The 27519-nt window shown below is 36.9% G+C and overlaps 1 protein-coding gene across 3 annotated transcripts in view; it reads left to right on the plus strand.

The window, feature by feature from the left end:
* Positions 1–3173: 3173 nt before the first annotated feature.
* MAP4K5 (mitogen-activated protein kinase kinase kinase kinase 5) overlaps positions 3174–27519 on the plus strand; it is a 138054-nt gene continuing 113708 nt past the window's right edge. For 2 of the 3 annotated variants that reach the window (XM_073800490.1, XM_073800492.1), the window contains exons 1-3: positions 3223–3362; positions 3570–3786; positions 26030–26087. In XM_073800490.1, coding sequence (XP_073656591.1) covers positions 3679–3786; positions 26030–26087 — 166 coding nt within the window. In that variant the 5' untranslated portion in view covers positions 3223–3362; positions 3570–3678. Of the gene's footprint in view, positions 3363–3569; positions 3787–26029; positions 26088–27519 lie in introns of all 3 variants that reach the window. The other variant, XM_073800491.1, reaches the window with a different exon arrangement.

Raw genomic sequence — 27519 nt, forward strand, 5'->3', positions numbered from 1 at the left:
ATACTGATTCTGAATGAGACACATGTTCTACTGCTCTCCAGAACAAAACAGAATTCTCCTATACTTTGAAAACACAGTTTTGGCCTCAACAGACAACTGATCCTCATTAGTAACAGAAAGAATAGTTTAACTATTTCAAAATCCAAATGATAATTATGGCAAATGCCTTCCAATATTTAATTGATTTATATTTAACAAACCTATAAAGCTCAATCACATAAAATTACATTTTGCAACTAGCTTATGTTGGAAGATTCATCAGGAAATTATATTGTTTAAGCCTATATGTTCCATACTAAAATTATTGTCCTCATGCTCTGTTTTGTCACACTTGAGGGTTTTAATTAGCCATTCTGTCTTGGTTACTAAATTGTGAAACTTACCTAGGTAGAAGTTGAAAAATTTTATGTCCTTCATTTGTTTTCTGTTTTTTTTGGCTGCACTGTGCTGTATGCGGGAACTTAGTTCCCTGACCAGGGATCTAACCCATGCCCCCTGCAGTGGAAGCGCAGTGTCTTAACCACTGGACTGCCAGGGAAGTCCCCGTGTCCCCCAATTTTAAAAAATTAAGCCTCGGCTAAAATTGAAACAAAAGGCCACAGATTATAATTAGCATTTTACTAAAGAACTTGGAAAGAAGGGAAAAACACTATAAAGCATAGAGCAAACCATAAAAGGTCGTTAGGTAGATAACAGGAAAACATGGAATATATTTACATGTCAGATATTATGAAGACACAAAGAATATATGACAGTTATATCAAGCCATACTTATTCAATACCTTGGCATTATGAAATTTGGTAGTTTGTAAGAAACTCTTCTGTGCTCAGTTGAAAACTTTTTATTGTTATGTTACCTTCAACCTTGAAACCATGTGCTTAATTGTTTAGGACATAAATTTAAATTTATGCACTGTATGTTTATTTTATGGAAAGTGAATGTGAATTTCTTTACTAACCATGAAATATTTAACAGACAAGCTATGACGTCACTGATCTTGATAAAATTAACTCAACCAGTATTTAAAAATTCTAAAGATTCTCTTGGAGTTAGTATAAAGCAGATGTTTTTTGCTTGCAACAACTGTGGTACAAGTAAAAGAACGATTATGGCAGACACTTCTTAACCACCACATAAAATCTTGACTTTTTCCATGCTAGCCACCTCTGGGTTGATGATCAAAGCATGTGGATCTGCCATTACTGGCAGCATAAAGTATCTGCACTCCAGGGTCTTGTTGAAGCCTATGACCTCAAACTTTTTATTGCCTAATTCAAATCAAACATTGTGTTTCAAGACTAACATGCTTAAAGGAGTATCAGAAAAACATTTATCCTTGTTTCAAACTGGGAATTCAGAGTTTTCATTTTAGGAAGGCGCATGAGGTAAGTTTTCCTAAACTCTTAGTATCAGGAAAAGATGTAACTCTCTCTCAATTAACTGGTTTACTGCGATCTCAAAAACACTATAAAACCCTCTGCTTTGGCCAATTTGCTGTATTGTTCTGCTTTCTTATTTTTCCTTTCTTTAACATCATACCTATCTCCTCATTTTTATCTTATGTTATAGTATGCATTTTCTGTATGCTGCCTCAAATTCTCTGAGGAATAATGTAGGTATAAATAAGTAAGGATAAATAAATTTCAGACTAGAAAAAGAATCAATGCTTATAGGATCAAAGGGGGAAAAAAAGAAATCTATGACAGTAAATAAGTACTAGGATAACCAATAGAACATTTGAAAAGATTTTGAGTCATTGAAGCCAAAAGTATTTGCCCACCAAAACAAGTGCCAAGAAGCTCTGAAAGAAGGAACTGTTCTTCAACCATTTTTTCAATGCAGCAAACACATAGGCTTTGTCCATAGAGCATGTTAAGTCTGAGCTTACTTATGTTCCCTAAATAAGTGCCCTTTGTGCACGGAGCACAAGAAAATACATATATTCCCTGTCCTGTTAAGGTGTGAATTTAATTTCTACATTATGCAATTGATTACAATGATCAACAACAAGGAGTACATTGCCCAAGAATGGAATTGAATTGGATGTTCAAAGCCGCAAGCCAACATCTGCAACTTGCTCTTTTGTGATTTTTTTCAGTCACTAAATGCAATGGCCAAGTGTTAGCTGGCTTTTTTGTTCAAACCTTCACTGGGCTCTAGAAATAACTTTGCCAGTGTACAAACTGGCAACTTTATTTCTACCTTCAGAACAAGACTGGAACTGAAACTGCAAAACAGCTTGTTAATATCAGCCAAATTACTTCCCTAAACTCCTGTTCCATATTCTGTGCATTATGAAGTATTTTACAACCTTTTATATTTTGAGAACCCTTTTTATAATCCTGTAAAATGCTTTATAAACACTTCCGGTGTCTAATGCAAAACCTTATCCTTTTCAAGCTGCAGATAAGGATACGGAGACATTGCCAAATACGATGTCTTTCTTGTCCCAGATCACATACTGAGGAAGTGGTAGAGCCAGAACCAGGTTGTGGTCCCTGACTTTGTTTCAGGTTCTGCAGAACTCGTGACCCAAGGAGCGATACCCGCGTTCAGACACCGCGTGTGCCCAACAGGGATAAAGGCCATCGAGACTTCCTAGGAATTCAGACTTTCAGAAATGTCTTGGGAAAACTCAGCAGAAGACAGGTTGCGCAGGCGTGCAGTGAAGCCTCAAACTCGTATCACCGAGAATGATTTGCAAAACAGGACGGTGCAGTAGGGTGTGCCGCGACTTAGTTAATCTGGCACTCCACTCCCCCACCTCCTTCCTTGGTGCCCCACTGCCAGGTGACTTCTCACCTGGCCCAGTGCCCTCAACGTACCTTTTCTGAACTGAGAGGGCTGCGTTCCCTTCGCCCTCGTGCCCACCCTTCTCCCTCTAGCCGTTACCTTCTAAGATTACCTGACAAAGCGGGGGGCGGTTTAGCGGAGGCGCTTCGGCCCACGAATGCCCGGGGGCGTCCCTAAGCCCCGAGGGTGGGAAGCAGAGCCTGGGCCCGGAAAGGACGCGCCGGCCCGGGGGGCGCGGCGGCCCGGCCGGGAGAGTGTCGTGTCCCGAGCAGGCCTCAGGGCGGCACTCTGGCCCTGCGGCCGGCGTACTCGGGCGGGCAGCTGGGCGCCGACCCACACTGGCCGGGAACGTGTCTCCCGGTGACGCAGCCCCGGGTGGAGAGCGTGGTGCGGCGGCGGCGACGGTACGCCCCTCCGCCGCCCGCGAGAGAACGTGCGGTGCAGCGGGAGGCGGAGACGGCGCCGAACCTGGAGCGGCCGGCGGGCGCCTGGAAGCAGGACGCTGGCGCCGGCGAGGAAGTAGGTCCCAGGCGCGGCGCTCAACAAAGAGTGGGGCCGCTCCCCTCAGGTACCCAGCCGGCCCCGGGCCCCGGCGGGCAGGCAGACCCGGCTCGGCAGTTCGCGGGCGGTCGGGGAGGGGGGAAGGGCCGAGGCCGGAACGCGGCGACTAGGCGCCGGGGACCCTTTCAGGCCCGGTGGTTCGCTGGCCCCGGCCGGGCGGAAGGGACGGGGCTGGGCCGCTCGGGGTTGTAGCCTCTGCTCGTTCCTCGTGCAGGCGGAGCTGCGGGCAGAGGCTCCATGTTGGGAAGCGGCGCCGCTCGTCCTTGTTAGCGGGAATCGGGGCGCCGCGGGCAGAGCCGGCGGGAGCCGGGCCCTGAGCGAAGATGGAGGCCCCTCTGCGGCCTGGCGCGGACATCCTGAGGCGGAACCCGCAGCACGACTACGAGCTCGTTCAGAGGGTCGGCAGCGGCACCTACGGGGACGTCTATAAGGTGAGGCAGGCCGGGCTTTCTCCCTGCGGCCCGCTGGCTCCCGGGTATAGGGCCACTTTCTGGGGAAGTATGAGGAGGGGGGAGGATGCTTTTATTGTTGCATCTTGGAGATGCCGCGGCCGGGTTCAGTGTACTCGATTCAGGGCACCTTTTATTCACTGCTTGCTCTAATCGCTCCAACAAGCAGAACTAAACACACCTTTGCAAACTACCGTAGTACTTTTTTGTGGTGTAAAGGGTTTTTAACGCTTATTTATGGTATCCAAGGGAGTTCGAATCCGCTTATGGAGTTGCCCTTGAGGATGTTCTTGTCTTAGCATGGAAAAATGCTTCCTGGAAAACAGTAGACCAGAAAGTATGTTGACATTCCGACATTTGCATAAAAAACTTTTTCATGGATAATCGTGGTTTAAAAAGCCCTATGAAACCCTGTCTCTCAATTTTAAGTCTAATACTGGGTCAGAGTGACTTGTGCACAAACATTACCCAGTGAAGAACGATGCTTTTCCCGGCAGAAGTTTCATTATTTGTATCCGCTTGATGATTCTTTTTCTACTTTAGCAGTTCCTCTCTTTGGGATTTATAACATACCATGACCAAGAGTGGTTAAGAGCTGCTGTATTTTTATTATACTCGTTTGCTTTATTTGAGACAAATGATGAGGATGAGTTACTCTTAATTTGAGATTTAAAAAAAACATCATAGAGAAGCAAACCCAGGTCCCTAAATCCACTGAGTTCTTGAAGGATGAAGAGGAAAGATTGTTTTAGATTGCCTTATGCTTTTTGTTCTCTGTTCCAGAAAGGGAGCACTAATGCAACTCACATGGGTATATCAAGGGAAATTTCCTTTGATTCGGAACAGCTTTGTTTATTGGATTTAATGATGTTAGGTATCCCATTATTCCAAACAGCACTCCTTCATATACCTGAAATGGCTTTGTGTCATATGGGTAATTAACCAGCCTTTAGGGTATGTTGTTTTTTACAGGTAATATGGTAATATGGAAGAAAAAACATCCCTTCTTCCTAACTTTTCTGTTTTTGTGTAATATCCTCCCTATTAATAGTAACAATTTGAGGTTGTGTTATGACAGTTCTAGCACTGTTTGATTCTATTGAGATGAAATGTAATGGGTAGGCTTTTTATTCTTTAAACAAGCATTTGAATCTTCTGTACTAGGTACTGTTCTGTATGGGATGTTGAATTGGGAGGACGGTTCCAGCTTTTGCCTTGTGAATAATTTTAATTCAAAGTAGGTAATTATAATAGAATCCTCTTCTTTATGTAGAATTAGGGGTAGTTAACTCTTAACTGTTTATTCATGGATTAGACATGTTGTGGAATGCTTTTTAAACAATTGAAATTCCTATTTGCCTTCTCAGTCCCACTTTTTAGTCACCTTCATCTTATGATTCACTGTGTATTACACTAGTTCATGTTAGTCACACAATTGGTAATTAATTCAGTTCATGTTAATAATACAATAATCTGAATTCCAATTCTTGTATATTTTCTCTCCTTCCTACTACACGAAAATTTAAAATGTTTTCCCCACAAAACTCCCAAGGTCTTCACCTTTTTTCTTTATAAATATAACAACTAAAGCAACTGTCTGGAGCAGGATTTTATCCTTGCCGGGGAAAGCAAAGGGTTATATTAAAGGGACAGCTAATGCTCGGCTTTTACCCTGGTGCCTCCCTGCCCTATCTCTCTCTTCAACAGCTCCTAAACAGAGGATCAAGACAATATTTATCATACACCACTTTCAGACACCCTCCCCACAAATGATCCCCTTCCCTCATATTCATGCTCCCTTACTTTATGTGTATCCTCATTCCACACCAAGCCAGCCTCTAATTCCTAAATATCCTCAAAACCCTGGTTCTTTGTCTTTTCCTTTGTTCTAATTACCTGGAATTACCTCCCACCCCCATTTCCAACTGTTACATCCTACCTTACTCAAAGCCTCCAGGAGGCCCCAGCCCCTCCCCCTTATCTCTCCAACCTCATTTATCACTCTTCACCCTCCTTCATTCTCTTCTAGCAACACTGGCCTGCTTGCTCTTCCTTAAACATAAGGAAGAGCAAGCAGGCCAGTGTTGCCATCTTCCTACTTTTGGGCCTTTGTTCTGGCTATTGCCTCTGCTCAGAATGTTTTTACTCAGCCACATGGCTTGCTCCCTTCCCTCCTTGCTTTTATATCCTCTCAGTCTTTTTTTCCTACTTCTTTTATCTTTGCACTTATCACCATCTAATGTCATTTAAAAAAAATTTTACTGGAGTATAATTGCTTTACAATGTTGTGTTGGTTTCTGCTGTACAATGAAGTCAATCAGCTATATGTATACATATATCCCCTCCCTCTTGGACCTCCCTCCCCCCCACTCATCCCACCCATCTAGGTCATCACAGAGCACCAAGCTGACCTCCCTGTGCTCTATGGCAGGTTCCCACTAGCTGTCTGTTTTACACATGGTAGTGTATTTATGTCAAACCTAATCTCCCAATTCATCCCACCTTTTTACTTATTTTTTCTTGTTTATTATCTATCTCAATCCACTAACATACTCTCTGAGGGCAGGAATTTTATCTCTTTTATTCACTGCTCTATCTCTGATAGTTCCTAGAATTATGCCTGGCACAGAGTAAGTACTTTCTGAACATTTGAGGAATGAATGAATGAATGAATGAATGGCTATCAGTCTTTCTGTCCCCTAATTCTCTGGGCATATACCTTATACTTTATACTTACTGGGCATATCTGGGCATATACAACACTAAGTTAGCATTTAATATTCTATATATTCCTGTAATGCCTATTATGATATCCTGTATATATATTTTTACAAATTTCAATTATTTGAGTCCTCCAGGAAAAATATTTCTGGAAAACTATTTTATAGCATATCCATTTTCAGCATTTGAAGTCCTACAGAATTTTATCAGTTTATATTTGCTCCTTAATATGCCTAAAAACATGTAACATTCAAACTGTAGTGCTGAAGTTTTTAACTCAGAGCACTTAATTTTGTTATTTATCACTGTGTTTAGGATGAGCTGAAAATCCTAGGAAGTTTTAGAAGAATTTCAATCTGTGATGTAAACTAGCAAAATAATTACAGTGAAGAATAATGCAGGTAAATTAGTTGCTGTTCTAGTCAGATATTATCCCTACTTCTTTTTTTATCTTATGGAGCTGGAGCTTTAAAAGTACCACAGCCTTGAGATTTTTTGTGAATTATTTTCATGTTTTTCAAAAACACAGATCCCCTTTGAATCTTTGAAAGCGCCTGTCTTCCCTGAGACTCCTTAAGAGGGCAGAGCTCAATCTTAAACTGGCTATTCCCTGGTAGAAAGAAGAATGCTATTTATCTATAAAGCTTCTTTTAGATAAATAGGGTAAATCATTGAGGGTGAAAGCAGGAAATAGTGGAGGGGAAAGAAACACAAAAGAGAAAAGAAATGTGGTGGAAGATGAAGGATTAAGTTTCAACTGAGCAAATTTTATTTATAATTATCATTAATTTTTAAATCTTCTAACAGGAAGAGGAAGCCTGCAGATTTAGTGCCTCTACTACCTTCTGTCCATAGTGATCTGGACTGTTGTAGTATCATGATACGGTTCACAATTAACAGTACAAGGCATTTGGGTGGTCTTTATCCAAATATTTAGATCAAAATTGTCCCCAGTCTAGATTCCAGAGAAGTTTTAGTAATCTTTTTTTATTTTTTGTGGGTTATAAATTTAGAGTGGGCAATCTCATGTATTTTTTTCTAACCTGTATTGCTTTTTCCGATTGATTATAAAAGTGTGACATGTTTAGCTCCAGGAGGACAGGAACAGATGTCTCCTGCTTTTCACTGTACAGTAGCAGAGAGATAGATGCTCAATAAATATTTATTAAATGATATTAGTTGTAGAAAATTACCAGAGATGAATACTGTTAATAATTTAATACAGTTTATTTCAGGCTTTTTTCCTAAATGTTTTTAAACCAGTATGTTTAAACATGGCTTTTATAAAATTGGAATCATGATGTATCTCTTTTTTCTACTTGATTGGAATGGCCATCATTTTCCCTGGTCTTTAAATAGTCTTCAAAAATACCATTTTTAAAGGATCCATTGAACAAACTCTCATTTAGTTAATCGTTATGAGTTTCATATTTGTTTTCAATTTTTAATTTTTACAATTTTAAATGTTATAATTTGTGTAGAAATCTGTGGCACACAGTCATATCACTTCTGTGGGTTCTTTGGGTGCTGGATGAACTGGGTCCACTGTAATGAATCCCTTTTTAATATATGCCCTCCCTCTCTCTTCCCCAAGCCAAAAGTCACAATTCTGGAATGGCTTTTGATACTTTAAAGCCTACCCCAGGATCCCATTGTACAGAGACAAAGCTTGTTACATCACAACACTTCTGTAAACGTTCATTTATTCAAGAAATACTTATTGAGTGCCAACTGTATGGTAGGGTATGGGGATGCAAACACGAGAAAGAGAAAGTACACTATCAACATACAGGAACATATAATGTAGTCAGGAAAACAGACATGTAAACAGTCATAATTTGGTAAGTGCCAGAATAGAAGTGAAGTGGAAGATATGCCCAACTCTGTTTTTTGTGGGGACTGGGGAAGGGAGGAAAGGAGAGAGAACTATGATGTGAACCAGGGAAGATTAAAAGCGGAGGGGACATTGACTGGATTTTAAAAGAGTGCAGGGTGATTTCCAGGTGGACAAGGCAGGAAAGAAATTTTAGGCTGTGGGAATAGGGTGTGCAAATACCTGGTGGCTTGAGAAACCATAGTGAGTCTTGAGGGATCTGCTTCTGCTTTCCAAGTTTCGTGTGACCAAATCTGGCAGGGATTCCATAGATGGCAAACAAAAGCTATTTTCTGACAGAAAAGGACCAGATAATGGACCTTGTATGTCATAGCAAAGAATTTGGACTTCTTCCTGTAAACTGAAGAAAGACTTTAGGAGGGAATCTCTCATGGTGTAGAGGCTTCATTAGACAAAGTTTCTGGAACTATAGGGATGAAAGGAACTGATAGATTTAGATGATCAAATATACGTGGTGATGAGTGAGGGACAAACAGGTAGTCAGTGGCATTCAGAATTTCTGCCTTGGGTGACTACATTGGTGCCATCAGCAGAATTAGGAACTACCAGATTTGTGGGGTCTGGATCTTGTGTTTGGTTTTGGATGTATGACAGTGTATAGGTGGTTATGTCCAGTGCATGGTAGGAAGTTCAGCTCTGTCCTTAAGAGAGCTGGACTGGGGATACAGGTTTGGGAGTCATTGTCACTTTATGGGGTGGTACCTGTGTAGTATAGGTGAGGTCACCCAGGAGAGTACATTTGTAGGAGAGCTGAGTAAAGGCAGTAGTCTTAGAGTAGTGGCAGAAGAAAATAATGTATTGAAGGTGTCTGAGAAGAAACAGAATGTTATGATGAAGTTCTTTCCATAGAAATCAAGAGTTTCAAAAACTCTTCTCTATCATTTCCTGTGTTCATTCTTGTTTCCTCCCACTCTAGTAAGGCAAATGTTTTCATCTTCCAAAAAATATAAATCTGAGGTTTTGTGTCATTCCCTTTTATTCTCCTTGTTCATAGAATAAAGTCTTAGAATGACATGGCTCTTAAGGCCCTGCCTGTCCTGAGACTAACCATACTGAATTTCCTTCGGTTCTTTATATGCACTCTACTCTGTCCTTCAGGTTTCTGCAGGTACTATTTCCTTTAACTAGAACAGTCTTCCTCTTGTCTTTCATCTGTCTTCTACTGTTTGCATTTCTCTTTAAACATTGCATTTTCAGTGAGGCCTTTTCTGTCCTTTAGATAAGGTCATATCTGTCTGCTGTTTGACTTCTTACATAATACTTACCATTTGTCACTCATCATTGTTGCTGTCAGTCTTCCTTCTCTGCTCAAACTGCAAGACCTGGGACTTGTGTTTACCACTGAATCAGCTAGCCTAGCCTAAGTGCCTGGCATATAATAAGTGCTCAATAAAAATGTTTTGAAGGAGTGAGCAACATAGTGGTCGTTTAAGTAAAGAGTTGAAAGGGTTCATTAAGAGCAGACGAGTTGAGGTTTGAATGGTCAGTAAGGAAATAGGAGAAATGTAGACCACTTTTTGAAGCAGCTTAGCTATGAAGTGGAAAAGAAATGAGACACACAGATGTTTTTTCCACTGTTTCTGTTTTTTTTTCTTCCATTGAGACTGATCATAGTTTTCCAGTTGTTATTCTTTAAAATTGTCTTATCACTCAGTTGACCAGGAGTGTTGCTGAGTTTAGAGAAGGAATTTCACAGAGAAGGCAATCAAGACAAAGAATTTGGGAGGAATTGAAAATTTAGGAAGATTAAATATAAAAATTTAGGATGGAATTGTTGGGGACCAAGGTAGGGGATAAATTTAAAACCTCCTTCCCTCCCTTTCTTTTTCCTCCCTCTTTCCCTCTCTCCTTCTCTGAAATAGAGCCTCCATTGATTTCCAGCCCCAGTTGTTCCCCTATGGGTATGGTTAGGATGAGGCACATTGATGAACGGGGAACTGGAATGTAGCCGGGGAATGACAGGGTGGAAAGGAGTATTTAAGATTCAACCAGTATTTATAGAGAGCCTCTGATGTGCCAGCCACTGTTCTGGGGTCTTGGAATACGCCAGTGAACGATGTAGACAAAGATTCTTGCCCTCAAGCAATAAACATAATAAATAAGTTGTATGATATGTTAGAAGGTGATTAAAGATGTGGAAAGAAGAAAACACTGAACAAGTTAAGGGGTTCAGGATTGCCAGGGTGGGATGGGGAAGGCAGGTTGAGGAATTATATTGAGATGGACAGGGTAGGCCACATTGAGAAGATTAGATTTGCTCAGAGACTAAGGAGTTGGCCAAGTGGATATCTGGGTAACCAGAGGATGTCTTAACTCTCTCTCTCTCTTACTGAATCACCTGAACAGCTAAATTGTAAGCTTAGGGTTAGGAATTAGAACTGAGACACAGTCATTGCCACCATTGCATCTCATTGGCTGGTGCAGGGCTACAAGTCATTGTGATTTTAATTAAGTTCAGCAGTTGTATGTAAGTTACCCATTTCTATGTCATTTTTAAAATTATTTATTTATTTATTTATGGCTGTGTCAGGTCTTTGTTGTGGCATGTGGGATCTTCGTTGCTGCACACGGGATATTTTTGTTGCAGTGCATGGGTTTCTGTCTAGTTGTGGCATCCGGGTTTTCTCTCTCTAGTTGTGGCGCATGGGCTCCAGAGTGCATGGACTCTGTGGTTTGCAGCACACAGGCTCTCTAGTTGATGTGCGTGGGCTCAATAGTTGTGGCACGTGGGCTTAGTTGCCCCGCGGCATGTGGGATTTAGTTCCCTCACCAGGGATCAAACCTGTGTCCCCTGCATTGTAAGGCGGATTCTTTACCACTGGACCACCAGGGAAGTCCCTCTGTCATTTTTTAATAGCATGATTTTGCAAGCAAAGGATATGTAGCTGCTTCTACTATATCTTTCCCCACTGGTGTTCTCTAATCTTTAAATGCTAATAAAATAGACATGCCCAATGGCCCCAAATGTGAAGGTGATAGAGGATGGATGTATATTCTGCTTGTACTTTCTCTGACATTTGATATCAAAACATCACCCACTTCTTCTTCTTCTTTGTTTTTTTTTTTTTTTGGATTCTAACACAGTTTGTGTGAATATACTATCCTTTCTGTGTCCTGGTAATCTGACATAAGAGACTGTTCGGTTGTCATGTTAGGGTGAGGGAGAGTGAATAACTTGCAAAAATAGGTTAACAGCGGGAAATAAGAATCTTATTTAAAATTATGCTTTTTATTAAGCTAGTGGATATCTTATTAAAAGTTATTTAATTAGATATTATGTTAAATATTGTGAAAGGTTACTCTGAAAATAAAACATGTTTTATTAGGATGAAGTGTTCTGTTATGGATGTTTACTGTTTTGCAAATCATCTGGTTAAACTCTTATTTTGTATTTATTATTCTTACTGTGTAGAAGTAGGCTTTTGTTACGACTGCCTGGAAAAAGACCATGGTTCTGATGGTGGATGTGAAGCTCTGGATCATGGTTAGAGGCAAATAATTTAAAAACGCCTTTCTACTTTCATAGAAATGTTCTGAAAACTATAAAAGTCTTAAATACTTTCAACGTTGTGAAAATAGACATAAAACAGTGCCATCACTGGTGCAGGTATATAAATTCTAGTTCCAAAATTGACTTTTAGATACAACCTCTGCCTTAGGCTTATAATGTATCTAGTATTATTTTTATTTTCATAGGTTCAGTATTTTCACTTTAACCATCATTTCCAGTGTTTTTGATGAAGACAATGGGATAGAATGCAGATGGACTTAGATTTCTTATTCTAGTTTTCCTTTCAGAATTTATAAAAGTTTCACTCTTAGCTTAAAATTGTGGTTTCAGACCAAATACACAGGAAGAGAAACATGTGATATTTATTAACTTATAAACAAGTGATACTTGTGTTTTCAGGGCTTTGTTTTCAATTTGAGAACTTAGTCCTAGATCAGATAAATTGGAACAGGCACTTTTTCTTGGCTGCATCGGACTATTTTGAGTATTTGTACATGTTTGAATGTTAGTAGAAGGCTATTGCTTTTCAATTATGTGAAGTACTATTTAAGTTAGAGAGTGTAGATAACTCTTTGAAAAAGGCAAGATGAATTTATGTCTAGTGTAACCATGTCTGTTAAATGTCATAATCTCCCACTGAGATTTTGAGAAGATGATGTGGGAAGCCAGGCTGATAGCCCAGTCTATCCTTGGAGGTGTTTGGGCCCATGAGTCATATAGACCCCCACCTTCTAACATTTTTATAAAAATGGAATTGGATTAAAATGAATGAGTGACTAATGTTTGTTTAGCTCTTTCATAATCAGTATATTACTTGTTTCTCACAATAATCCTATGAAGTAGGTGGGACAGATGTATTATCATCTCTAGTTTACCCAAGAAGAAGTTGTATGATATTTGCGTGTATCATAAGTTGTATGTTATATATTATGTTGTATCATAAGTTGTATGATATTTGCTCTAGATCTTACAGATAGTAGGTGGCACTGTGAGGACATGAATCCGGATCTTCTGACTCTGTAATCTCTGTTCTTTCCACTATACCAAACTGCCTCAGGACTACATCTTTAAATTCACTGCTGTATACATAGCCCTTAACACATTGTCTAGCACATAATAAGCTGTAAGCAAATTATGGGCAGATGGTCAGATGAGACTTGGCAGCCTTACCCCTCTGCTGAGAGGTGAGGAGTTTTTTGGATTGATTTGAATATGCATATAAGCTTCAGGTCTCAGCACCAACTTTCAGAAGTACTATTTCCTGGTTACCCACCTGGTCGTTACTCTTACCCTTAAAACTTCCAAATTGGAGCCCAGGCTTGACTTGCTTTTACTGTGGAGATGAACTTATCAATAGCTCATAGCCACCCTACAATGTTAATAAGTAAAAAGAGAAACTTTTTTTTCTTGGTTGTTAGACACCCTTCCTGATGTGCCTTCTCTTGTGCTCATTTTGTTGGAACTTTAGACTTATTGTTACCTAAGATAGCTGAGTCCCATAGACTAGATTTGGTAATGCTATTCTAAGTTAAAATAAACAGAATGCTAATTCTTTCAGGCAGTAGAATAGCCTACCTTCTGTAGCATTAGCTGGTTACTTCTGTTTGCCTATGTCTAATTTGTCACAGTTTGAGAAGGATGTCTTGTGATCCAATGTGTTACCCCTCACATACATGCACCCTCTTTTCTAGGTGCCCTGTGCCTTTTTGTCCTTTTTTAAACCTACCTCTTATCAATATCAGGAAGGATCCAATGTGGGCATGACAGTATATTTTAATAGACATAAGTTGCAATAAGTTATTAACAACGTTTGCATTTTAAGCTTTTTAGCCCCTAATTGTAATACTGGAGATGCTTGGGTCCCCTATAATGTTTTTTATCCATGAATAATTTCCTATTCTTTCTGTAGATCCATTGGTAGGACTTGCCTTCCTATTTGCCTCTCTCGTCCTCGCCTCAGAATAGATAGCCTTCTTTCCTACCTTTTCAAAAAATACATTTTAAATAATATGTGTTTATTTTCGAAAACTTGGATATAGGAATAAATGAAAAATTACATGTACCTCTTTTACCGAAAGATGAACATTTTTGTATATCTTTCAAGACTTTTAAAAAGTCATATTAAGGACACATACATAGATCATAATATATATTATATAAGCATATATTTAAACATACTATATATAGTATATAGCATATATATTTGATAAGGTACTTTTTTCATTTAACAGTATGTCACAAACAACTTTTCATGTGAGTAGATATACACGTTTAATATTTGTGTATTATTTCCTTGTATCATTGTACAGTGTTTAATTCATTATTGTTGAACAAGCAGATTATCTCCAGTATTTCCTTATTATAAGCATGCTGTGATCCGTATCCTTGAACAAATTCTTTTCACATATCTAATTATTTCTTTAAGTAAATTTCTAGAATTAAATTTTCTTTTTTTCCTTGTGATGAGATTTTTATCCACGTTGTTAATTTCACACTGCATGAAAATGTGGCTGCACATGGAGCAAGAGATGCCAATCCTGGGGGAGTCCTTCTGGCTAAAGTTTCAGTGAATTTGACCTATTATTCCCCTCAATAGTTGCACCCACCAGCAGTGATTGAGAGTTTACATATTTCTTACCTCTTTATTATTAATAATGTAATGTAATGTATTTCTGTTACCTTATTTTACACTTATGTTTTCGTGTTTGATTTTTCCCTACCACTTTTAATTTTAACTCAAGCCCTTTTCTCCTTTTGCTTTGCCATGAGGGCCTCCAGATAATTACAATTTAAGTAATCCTCTAGAAGGAATGCTCCCTTTAGTAAAATCAATCTGTATTAGGAGAGGATTAGAAAAATTCTTTTCAAAGGCAAGTAAGTATCCTAACATACTAAGGCTTTAGTGTGTCCTGAGATATAAGTCATCTGGACAGATTTGGGGTCACCCTAACAGTCAGGCCTTAAACTCTGAATATGTCTGCCTGGTAGTGGGGCAAACCCTGCAGTACAGCCTCCTTCTGTGGGAGAGGGAGCACCTGTCTAGATCTGGAAGGCAGCTTGGAAATAACTTGCTTCACAAAAATTAAGGAATTTGGGAGCTGGCAGGGACCTCTTACACAGTACATATGTCCCCTACCCTATCCTTGACAAAGGGTCAGTTAACTTATTTAAATAATGATATACTAGAAGCAGTTGGTTCCTTTTTAAGCTATAGAAAACTTTCCTGTTTGGATCTAAAATCTGTCCCATTGAAACTCAAACAAGGCAGATAAATCTTTAATTCTTTGCTGTCATCCCACCAGTACTACCCTCATACCTAAAGTACCTGATGCATAAGGGATGCTGAGTAAATGAAAAAATAATGAATGACTAATCTTTATATTAAATTTTCATGTGGAGGATATGCTGTGTGGCTCCACCCTTATTATATTTTGTTGACATAAATTTGGTAATCTTAATGGAAGTGGTTTCCTTGAAATTTAGATAATTTATATAGTATATAATATGTGTTTACGACCTCCTGTTTTCCCAAAAAGATTTATAATAGAATGTAAAATGAAGCACTTTACTCTTACCACAGGATAAAGTACTGCATTGTGTTTGAATATAACACTTTCAACATATATTTTTAAATTTTAAAAATATCATAACTTTATAGAAATTTGAAGAAAAAAGTCACTTATAACATGACTTTTGTAATGAATCTAATATTTTAACTACTATCATTTTTGTTGGACATCAGACTTTGAGCACATAGGCAAAACACATAGTAATCAGAATGGTGGTAAGGGTCTGGAATCTGTATGTAGCATGTTGAAGAAGTTAGCATGTTTCATCCATAGATAGAAGGGAGCTTTTATGTTTCTGTCTGAGGAGAGTTAAAATTAGAACTAGGTCCCCTAACGGCCATAAGAATGGCAATACATACTTACTGAATAAATCAATACATACTTACTGAATAAATCAATGAATTTAGATATCTGAAATTTGTCATAGGAGCAATAGACTCAATCAGCTTTATCTCACAGACCAAAACTGGGACCATTGAGGAGAAATTATAGGAAAGTAGATTTTGCTTATCATAAAAAGTCTTTATACAACTAAATTTATCCTACAAAATGAATGTATGAGATTGATCAAATGACCTCCATAAACTAAATAGAAGAAAATTGCTTTTTTAGAAAAAAGATTGAATTAGATCATTACTAAAATTTCCTCCAAACTGAGATTCTAATAGAACAGTATCTCTAGAGTAGTTGTAGTTTTAGTTTTGTCTGTTTCCTTCCTTCCTTCCTCCCTTCCTTCCTTCCTTCTTATCTACCTACCTACCTACCTATTTTTTTAATTTTTATTGAGGTGTAGTTGACTTACAGTATTATATTAGTTTCACATTACAACAGAGTGATTTGATATTTTTATACATTACAAAATGATGGCAGCAGTTAGTCTAGTTACCATCCATCACTATACAAATTTATTGCACAATGTTATTGACTCTGTTCCCTATGCTGCATATTACATCACTGTGACTTATTTATTTTATGACTGGAAGTTTGTACCTCTTAACCTCCCTCACTTGGTTTTACTCATCCTTTATCCCCCTCCCCTCTGGCAACCACCAGTTTGTTCTTTGATCTGTTTCTGTTTTGTTTTGTTAATTTTGTTCTTTAGATTCCACATACAAGTGAAATCATACAGTGTTTGTCTGACTTATTTCACTTAGCATAATACCCACGAGGTTATCCACATTGTCACAAATGGCAAGATTTCATTTTTTATGGCTAAGTAATATTCCTCTGTGTGTGTGTGTGTGTGTGTGTGTGTGTGTGTGTGTGTGTGTGTGTGTATCTCCACTTGGGTTGCTTTCATATCTTGGCTATGGTAAATAAATCTGCAGTGAATAGTGGCACACATGTATCTTTTTGAATCTGTATTTTTGTTATCTTCACATACATGCCCAGAAGTGATATTGCTCGATTATATGGCAGTTCTATTTTTGAATTTTTGAGGAACCTTCATAATGTTTTCCATAATGACTGCACCAGTTTACATCCCACCAACAGTGCATAAGGGTTCCCATTTCTCCACATCCTTGCCAACACTTTTTATTTGTTGTCTTTTTGGTGATAGCCATTCTGATAGCTGTGACATTGTGGTTTTGATTAATATTTCTCTGACTAGTGGTATTGAGCATTTTTTCATATGTATGTTGGCTGTCTGTGTCTTTTGAAAAGTGTCTGTTCAAGTCCTCTGCCCATTTTTTAATCTGGTTTTTTTCTTTTTCTTTGATGTTGAGTTCTATGAGCCATTTATGTATTTTGAATATCAACCCCTTATGGGATATTATGTTTGCACATATCTTCTCCCATTCAATAGGCAGCATTTTTGTTTGTTGGTAGTTTCCTTTGCTGTGCAAAAGCTTAGTTTGATGTAGCCCAGTTTTTTAAATTTTTCCCTTACTTGAGGAGACATATTCAAAAAAATATTGCTAAGACCAATGTCAAATAGTGTACTGCCTATGTTTTCCTCAGTTTTATGGTTTCAGGTCTTACATTTAAGTCTTTAATCCATTTTGAGTTTAAGGTATATGTATATGGTGTGAGAAAGTAGTTTAGTTTGATTCTTTTTCATGTAGCTCTCCAGTTTTCCAAGCACCATATCTTGAAGAGGCTGTCTTTTCCCCATTATATATTCTTGCATCCTTTTCCATAGATTAATTGACCATATAAGTGTGGGTATTTCTGGGCTTGCTATTCTGCTCCATTGACCTGTGTGCCAGTACCATGCCATTTTGATTACTGTAGCTTTATAGTATAAATCAGGGAGTGTGATACCTCCAGCTTTGTTCTACTTTTTCAAGATTGTTTTGGTTATCTGGAATGTTTTGTGTTTCCATATAAATTTCAGAATTATTTGTTCTAGTTCCATGAAAGATGCCGTTGGTATTTTGACAGGGATTGCATTGAATCTGTAGATTGCCGCCGGTAGTATGGTCATTTTAATAATATTAACCTAATTCATGAACATGACATATCTTTCCCTTTGTTCCTGTTGTCTGCAGTTTCTTTCATCACTGTCTTACAGTTTTCCTAGTACAAGTCTTTTACCACCTTGGTTAGATTTATTCCTGTGTATTTTATTCTTTTTGATGCAATTGTAAATGGGATTGTTTTCTCAATTTCTCTTTCTGATAGTTAATTACTAGTATATAGAGACACAATAGGTTTCAAAACAATCTTGAAAAAGAAAAACAAAACTAAAGGTATCATACTCCCTGATTTCAAACTATACTATAAAGCTACAATAATATATTAATTTTTATTTTGCAGTTTTACTGAATTCATTTATTAGTTTTAATAGTTTTTTTTGTGGCATCTTAAAGATTTTCTCTCTATATAATATAATGTCATCTACAAACACTGACAGTTTTACTTATTCCAGTTTGGATTCCTTTTATTTATTTTTCTTCTCTGATTGCTGAGGTTAGGACTTCCAAAACTGTGTTGAATATAAGTGGGGAGAGAGGACATCCTTGTCTTGTTCTTGATCTTACAGGAAATGCTTTCAGCTTTCCACTGTTAAGTATGATGTTGACTGTAGATTTGTCATATATGGTTTTTATTGTGTTGAGGTATGTTCCCTTTATACCCACTTTGTTGAGAGTCTTTATCATAAATGAATGTTGAACTTTGTCAAAAGCTTTTTCTGCATCTCTCAAGATGATATGATATCATAAGTGAATGCTGAACTTTGTCAAAAGCTTTTTCTGCATCTCTCAAGATGATGATATGATTTTTATTCTTCAGTTTATTAATGTGGTGTATCACATTGATTGATTTGAAGCTTTTGAACCATCCTTACATCTCTGGGATAAATATCACATGATCATAATGTATAATCCTTTTAATGTATTGTTAAATTCAATTTGCTCATATTTTGTTGAGGATTTTTGCATCTATGTTCAGTGATATTGTTCTTTAATTTTCTTTTTTGTAGTGTCTTTGGTTTTGGTATCAGGGTGATGCTGGCCTTGTAGAATCAGTTTGGAAGTATTCCTTCTTTTTCCATTTTTTAGAGTAATTTGAGAAGGATAAGTATTAACTCTTCTTTAAATGTTTGGTAGAATTACTTTTCAAGATATCTGGTCCTGGAATTTTGTTTGTTGGAAAAAAAATTTTTTTACTGATTTAATTTCATTACTGGTAATTGATCTGTTCATATTTTCTGCTTCTTCCTGATTCAGTCCTGAGAGTTTGTATGTTTCTAGGAATTTGTACATTTCTTCTGGGTTGTCCATTTTATTGGCATATAATTGTTTGTAATATTCTCTTATGATCCTTTGATATATGTTATGTCAGCTGTAAGTTCTCTTTCATTTCTGATTTTATTCAGGTCTTCTGTCTTTTTTTCTTGATGAGTCTGGCTAAAGATTTATCAGTTTTCTTCATCTTTCAGAGAACCAGCTCTTAGTTTTATTGATCTTTCCCATTTTTAAAAAATTTCTATTTTGTTTCTGCTCTCATTTTTATTATTTATTTTCTTCTGCTGACTTTTGGTTTTGTTTGTTCTTCTTTTTCTAGTTCCTTTAGGTGTATGGTTAGATGTTTATTTGAGATGTTTCTTGTTTCCTGAGGTAGACTTGTATTTCTATAAACTTTCCTTTTAGAACTGCTTTTGCTGTATCCCATAGATTTTGGATGGTTGTGTTTCCATTTTCATTTGTCTCCAGGTGTTTTTTGATTTCCTCTTTGGTTTCTTCAGTGACCCATTCGTTGGTTAGTAGCATATTGTTTAGCCTCCACGTGTTTGTATTTTTTGCAGTTTTTTTTTTTCTTGTAGTTGATTTCTAGCCTCATATCATTGTGGTTAGAAAAGATGCTTGCTATGATTACATTCTTCTTAAGTTTATTGAAATTTGTTTTGTGGTCTAGCATGTGATCTGTTGTGGAGAGTTTTTTTCCCTATCCCTTAAATGTGGGTAATATTCTAGGATTCTGCTCTTGAATCTCTTTTCTTCTAACTCTACATACTCCTCTTAGGTTATGTCATCTACTGGCCTGGATTCAATAATATTGATGATGCCCAATCTGTCTCCAATCCATGTTAGCTCTTGAGCTTCAGGAGCTATTAAGTGGCTTACCAGATATCTCCATATCTCCAGTTTGTTTTCCATAGGAACCTAAATGTTAAGTATGTTCGAATCTGAGCCCCTTATCTATGTTCCTTCACTGTCCTTCCCCTCCACCCATAAAATGTGTTCATCTTCCTGTGTCTGTCATCTTAGTGAATGGAATCACAGTGTGTATTCACTTGTACAATGTAGAAACTAGGGGTTATCCTAGACTTGCTATTCCTTTGCATTCACATTAGTTTGCTAATTCCTAATGGAGACAAGCTGGACTAGAGCATAGCAGAGAACATAGAGGAAAGTTAATGGATTTGCTTTATATTTTTAAGCCATCATTATTTGCTGAGATATCAGATGTGAAGAATGTGAAGGAAAGAAATGAAGAATGACCTTGGGTTTTGTACTTGAGCAACTGGCTGGCTGCAGTAAATTTTATTTAGATTGGGAAGATGTGAAGATGAATGGGTTTATGGAGCAGAGAAAACTGAGTGTTATGTGTTAGGCATGTTAGGGTTGACATGCCTGTCAGGTTTCCATGGATTTAGGAGTCTGGAGCTGGGTGAGGAGAGATTTATCCTAGAGATGGTTGTTAAAGCCATAGGACTGCATAGGACAATGTTAGGTAAAGAAAAGGTGAAATTCTGTGTTAGGATAGGTAATAGAGGAGTGAGTAAACAGAGGCTTAGGCATTATTGAAGGCTTTAAGAGAGAGATATAAAATATTCTTTTTGAAGAGTAGAAAATCAAACCTAATGGAGAAGTTGTAGTTTGTAGTTTGAGGTTTGTGTTTTGATTTGAAAATAACACCAGTTAGTCTGATTTTATACATTTTTTCCCCGGTATCATTTAGCTATTCAATATCAGTATGGAATTAGTGGATAATCAAGTTTAATCAGATTAGGATTTTGCTAGGCTAGTATGACAGAGGATAAGAGGAGAAGGAAGTTAAGGTTGTTTGTAAGGGAGTGATTATAAATAGAGTGGTGCACCATGGAACCCTGACAGTTAAGGGAAGATGTGAGGAATTGAGAGATGTAATTGGTAGTCATATAGGAATGCACTGGATTGATGAGGTGGAAAGATCACTGGAATGGAAAGACTAGAGTAAGTGAGCTGAAAGGGTAGGAAGTCATGATCAGGAATTACGATGTTTGAAGTCAAGATTCAGATAGGAGGCTAAGGATTGACAAGTCAGAGAGTAGATCTGGATGTTGAAGTCTCTAAGAATGGTACCAAGAAAAGGGGTGGAGAGGAAGACTGTGAGCCAGGAACCATAAAGTCCTGAGTGAACAAGAAGGGATGACCAAGAAGTTAGTAGATGATGGCTACAATAGGGTAGTGGGTGATACCGTCTTTCCTGAACTTCAGAGGAATGTTGTCTCTCACCATCGTCTCTTTACACTCTTATGTTTCCCTTAATACAAGACAATTTTACTACTTTGAAATGACCATGTTTTATCCTATCTTTACACCTTTGCCTGGAATTCTGTTATAATCCCTTACCCCACCCCACTCTTCCCAGGAAAGTCTCTCATAATATCCATGTTTAGATTTACTTTTTCCTGGAAGCTTTCTCCAACCAGCTTTGACTTGGCTCAGAAGCCTCCTGTGTTGTCTTGTATCACCTTTGAGAGATTTGTCACACTTCGTTGTATTTACTATTCACTTCTCTGTGTCACCAACTGATAAAAAGCTTCCTAAAGACAGCACTGTTTTGTTTCATTATATCCCCAGTATCAATATCAGTGCCTGGCACATATTTGTTAAATAATAATATTTGGTATTCAGTGTTTAGTAATATTAGTTGATTGAATGAACCTGTAAAAAACAATGTTCCATAAAGAATCAGCTATAGAGGTTTTACAACCTATGACATAATTGACTGCTTCTTTTGTGGGCACACCAGCTACTTGGCTTTCTTCAAACTTTACAGATGCTGTGTTACTACTTTTGTATCGTAGTTCATATTCTTAAGTCTGGGATACATAATTTTGACTCTAAGAAGTAGTCACTAGCCACAAGAGATAGCTTGTTAAATATTGAGATATCTGGATTCTCTATTGTTATATTAAAGGATATTTTTGGAGGAAGGGTGTATATTTGAAATTGATGCCCCCAGTTGGCTTCATGGAAAAGTTTTGTGACCCTAAGAAATGCTGGAAGGAAATTACCTGGGGATAGGATGAGGGGCCTAATGTAAAGAACAGTGAAGTGGAATACAAGAGCTGATCTCATTTATCTTCATGGTGACCATCTTGGTTGCTATAACTTTTAGATGACTGTCAATACTTGCCAGTTACCTTTTTTACCCCTGTTAAAAGAAATTATCTTCCAGCTTCCTCACTACTGAGAGGTACTGTGCCTTAAGTCATATCTTTCTATTCTTTGTTGGTAACTCAAGACTTTTCCTTTAATTATTTTTTAGTCACATTAAAAATTTTACAGCATGTTGGAAAGTTCATGGCTTATAAAACTGGCATCTGCATAGTATTGTTGAAATAGAAATGGATAAGTTAAGAAGATAAACATCTTTAATTTTTTTTTCTTGGTGCAAGTGGAAATTTAACTTCTTACTATGAATTAAAAATCCAGACAGGAGAGTTTGAGTAAAAATACGTCTCCAGTAGTAAATTGACTTGGAAATATTAAGAGATAAGGGAAACACCTTGGCAATGAGAATAGAAACTTAATTTAAGTGGAAAGGCTCTTTTATGGATTTTATAGTGACATTGATCCCATTTATTATTAGTTTATCTTTTTCCACCTAATAATTTTAATTCCTGATTAATAAAGAATTAAATAAGAGATAAACTATAGTAAAATATTTTATTGGACTTCTAGGTGTTCAGTATACCCTTAGGTCTAAATATTAGTGTATAGCAATAACCTACTAAAATAAATAGGAATCAGAAATATATTTAGATCTTTTGGTAGAGGTGCTGTGGTATTTCTGTTAGTTCCTTTTATAAACACAGTGCAGGATCTTTAAATTCTTGTGTGTTAAAGTTAAAAACAAAAATACTTGAGAATATCACACTTAATTTGTTGAAAGGAAATGTTGGGTTTCAAAAACTAGTATTGCGTATGACTCCACTGGATTATAGTGTGAAATTGTATAGTTAAATTTCTGAAAGATCTCTTTAGTAAATTGAATCTGTAAAGTCTCTGTTTAGATCTTTTTTTCTGAAAGCCTCTTTGCCTTTCATTATAAAAGAGCCTGGTACTGCTTTCTGTTTTAAAAATCCAGCTGGAAAATTACAGAGTATGAACATTTGCCCATCGGTTCTTCATTTGGAGAGAACAGAAATAATGTCTTCAAAATGGAGACTGACACTTAAGTGTTTACCCTGTCAGTGGGAGTTATAGCTTATATTCTTTTTCTTTAATTTCTGTAACGACATATAGTATATTTTGGCTTGTGCATGGTGTAGCTGAATTTTAAAATACTATATATATTTTATGTGGTTCTGTGATTGTTCAAATCTTCCAGTGATCTGTTCTTCCCGAGTCCCTCAGAATCTCTAAAGAAAGGTGTCCTTGGTTCTTGCGTCATTTTGGTTCTGTTAAATTGAAATTCAACATATTTGTGTTGATTCTAATCATAAAAATCGACTCAATATGTCTGAAAGTATCAGTATACTTAAAATTTAATTTTATGTGTATTCTTTTAAAAATAATTAATACATTTAATTTTATTATAGCTTTATATTTACAGATTAGTTGAGCGGATACATAGAGTTACATTCATCCACACCTCACCCACCCACCTATGCAGTTTCCCCTTTTATTAACATCTTGCATTAAGTGTGGTATATTTATTACAATTATTGAACCAGTATTGATATATTATTATAGTTCATAGTTTACATGAAGGATCACTCTTTGTGTTGTACAGTTTTATGGATTTTGACAGATACCTGATGACGTGTATCCATTACAGTTTCATACGAGAATAGTTTCACCATCCTAAAAATTCCCTGTACTTCACCTGTTCATCACTCTTCACCCAGACCCCTGGCAACCATTGTTGTTTTCACTCTTTCTATGCTTTTGCCTTTCCCAGAATGTCACATAGTTGGACTCATGTAGTATGTAGCTTTTCCAGACCGGTTTCTTTCACTTAGCAGTATGCATTTATGGTTCTTCCATATCTTTTCATGGCTTGGTGGCTTTTTATCACTGAATAATACTCCACTGTATGGATATAAAATGCTGAAAGATCTTAGGAATGGGGAAAAGACCTGAGGCGATTCTTTTGTCACAGGCAAGGAAGAGGAGAGGGTAGGAATGGTGTGAGGCTTCTGGCTGACCTTTTCCCATTTCTCTAAATGCCTTTGCAGTTGGGGGAAGGGTAACCATGGATGGGGGGAGTTAAAATGTTTGTTTTCTCTTCCTGAGACTCCTCCTTACCCTATTTACTGCAGTAGATGAGGAAAATATGAACTTCTCATCACAAAATATTTGAGACTGCTGCTGTAGAAAAAATCCTTTTTCTTCTACCTTTCTGTTTGTGACTTTCCCTCTGCATCCCTCTCCCCCATTCTATTATTTTTCTCACCCTCTATATGTCATTTCTAAAAATATCCCTTCTGAGGCTCTCTTCCCTACATTCTTTGTCATTCTTTTCTGTTTTATCATATGCTCCTTATTTATGCCAAGTGTGAAAATTCATATTCAAATCTAATATACTAAAATGAAAAATGTTGTAGATTATTAAATAGCATTTCCACATAGTGTGCCACACTGGGTGTAATGAAAATGAGCACTCATATTCGTGATGACAGTATTATGGCACAGTGCTTTTAGGCTCTTTTGGCAGTATGTGTTGATGGCCTTAAATGTTCATATTTATACCCTTGACCTAGTAATCTCATACCTTAGAATCCATTTGAAAGAAATAGTCTTAAATAATGAAAAGACTATGTATAACATCCTTAATATCTAACAGTAAGGGAGAATGATTATATGAGCTATTATATAGACATTTAAAATTATGTAGAGCACTGAGAAAGTACATAATTTTGAAAAAATAAAATAAAAATCTGCACCTATAATAGAACTTGGCAGACGTAGATTTAACATCTAAGGTTGGTGAGAGTGTGAATCCCCATAATTTTTTTCAGAGCAATATGGCAGTATGTCCATTTTAAATCCACATACATTTTAACTTAACAATTATGTTTATAGGTTGCCTTACTGATAAACTTTGATATGTGCTAAAATATTTGCAGTGATAATCATTGAAGCATTAATTATACTAAGTCTATCCATGATATTTTCTTAAGTGGTAAGTAGTTTCTCTTCTAGGAATTTACTTGAAGGAAATAATCAAGGCTGTGGATAGATATAAAGCTATGAGGTATATATATTCCTCTATTTATAATTCCAAAATAATATTAAAATCCTAAGTGTCCATTAATAGCCGATAAGTTAAATAAATTATACCATCAGTGGAAAATTAGGCAGCATTGCACATCATGTTGTCGAAGACTGTGATGGCACATCTTCTATAACACGTACACACTTGAGCACACATACACAGGGCAAAAAAGGAAATATGTACACTAAGCGTTAACTTTTTACCTCTGGGTAGTAAGATACACATGATTTGGTTATTTATTTTCCTTTAATGGCCTAGGACTATATTTATAAAATATAGAAAAACCATGAGTATTTTTTTTAATTAAGAAAAGTAAGTATAAGAAAAGACTTGGAGGAAGGACACCAAAATTTTAAACAGTAGTTGTTTTTTAGTGGTGGGATTAAAGAGAATTGTGTGTGTGTGTGTGTGTGTATTTTTTCTATATTTTCTTTATTGGGAAAATGAGTATACTCATTTCACTGGAAATAAAGATTTTGTTTTTCAATTTTGTTAAAAGCCTGATTGATAAGCAACTAATGAACATAGTACCAAGTAACTTTTATACAGTTGACAGACTTTTTTAAAGTTTTACTTTCATTTTTATTTTAGGCCAGAAATATACATACGGGAGAGCTGGCTGCAGTAAAAATTATCAAATTGGAGCCTGGTATGTATTAAAACTCTCAAGACAACTTTTGAACACTTTTCTTGTGCAGTTCATAAATATATCACTTAAAAGCATTTTCCATATTTCCTTTCTTGTTTCCCTTCTTCCAAAAGAGTCTTATGTTGTCATAAAAAGGGTATCTCCTATATGGTTACATTAAATTCCACTGGAGGTTGTTGGTTAAAGACGAATTTGATGCAGTAATTTTGTTGCTGAAGTCTGAAATATGCATATTCAAAAATTGAAAGACACATTGACAAACAAAAAGTAACGTTAAAATAATGTTAAATTAATTTTCTTTTAAGATGATAGTGAAATATTTGGACTTCAATTTAAGCTTTTATGAGAATGTGATTAGTAAAGTATTCATTGATTTGGGGGAATATTTGGTGAAATTCAGGATAATTATATTTTATATGTCAGCCATTCCCTGGCTGGTTGATAGGTTTAATAATTCTGGTCTTAGCCTAATGCTTATTTTTTTATACTTCTGTCTGTCCGAAGACTGTTTATTTTAAAACATACTGAGTAACTTGCTTTGAAAATAAAACAACTGTATAAAACCTGAAACTATTTACTTATTTTGATGTCCTAAAAGTTTCTAATGAGAGCAGTAGTAGCTTTCTTTTTTCTCCAATTTCTGTTTTTTTTCTTTCTTTCCTCTTTCTTTCTTTCTTTCTTTTTACTGTGGTAATGTACACATAACATAAAATTTGCCATCCAAACAATTTTAAAGTGTACAGTTCAGTGGTATAAAATACATTCATAATGTGGTGTTACCATCACCACCATCCATGCCAGAATTCTTCTATTTTTATTGTTTTGGAGGACCACCATACTGTTTTCCACAGTGGCTATACAGTTTATATTCCCATCCATACTACACAAGTGTTCCAGTTTCTCCACATCCTTTACAACACTTGTTATTTTTCTGCTTTATTTGTTATAACAACCACCCTAGTGGAAGTGAGGGGGTATCTCATTGTAGGGTTTTTTTTGCATTTCCCTAATGATTAGTGATGTTGAGCATCGTTTCATGTGCATATTGGCCATTTGTGTATCTGCTTTGCAGAAATATCTATTCAGATCCTCTGCCCATTTTTTTTTCACATCTTTATTGGAGTATAACTGCTTTACAATGTTGTGTTAGTTTCTGCTGTACAACAAAGTGAATCAGCTATATGTATACATATATCCCCATATCCCCTCACTCTTGAGACTTCCTCCCACCCTCCATATCCCATCCCTCTAGGTCATCACAAAGCATCGAGCTGATCTCCCTGTGCTATGCAGCAGCTTCTCGCTAGCCATCCATTTTACGGTTGGTAGTGTATATATGTCAATGCTACTCTCTCACTTCATCCCAGCTTCCCCTTCCCTGCTGTGCCCTCAAGTCTGTTCTCTACGTCTGCATCTTTATTCCTGTCCTGCC

This window comes from Tursiops truncatus, chromosome 2 (genome assembly GCF_011762595.2).
Source record: "Tursiops truncatus isolate mTurTru1 chromosome 2, mTurTru1.mat.Y, whole genome shotgun sequence".
Lineage (NCBI taxonomy): Eukaryota > Metazoa > Chordata > Mammalia > Artiodactyla > Delphinidae > Tursiops > Tursiops truncatus.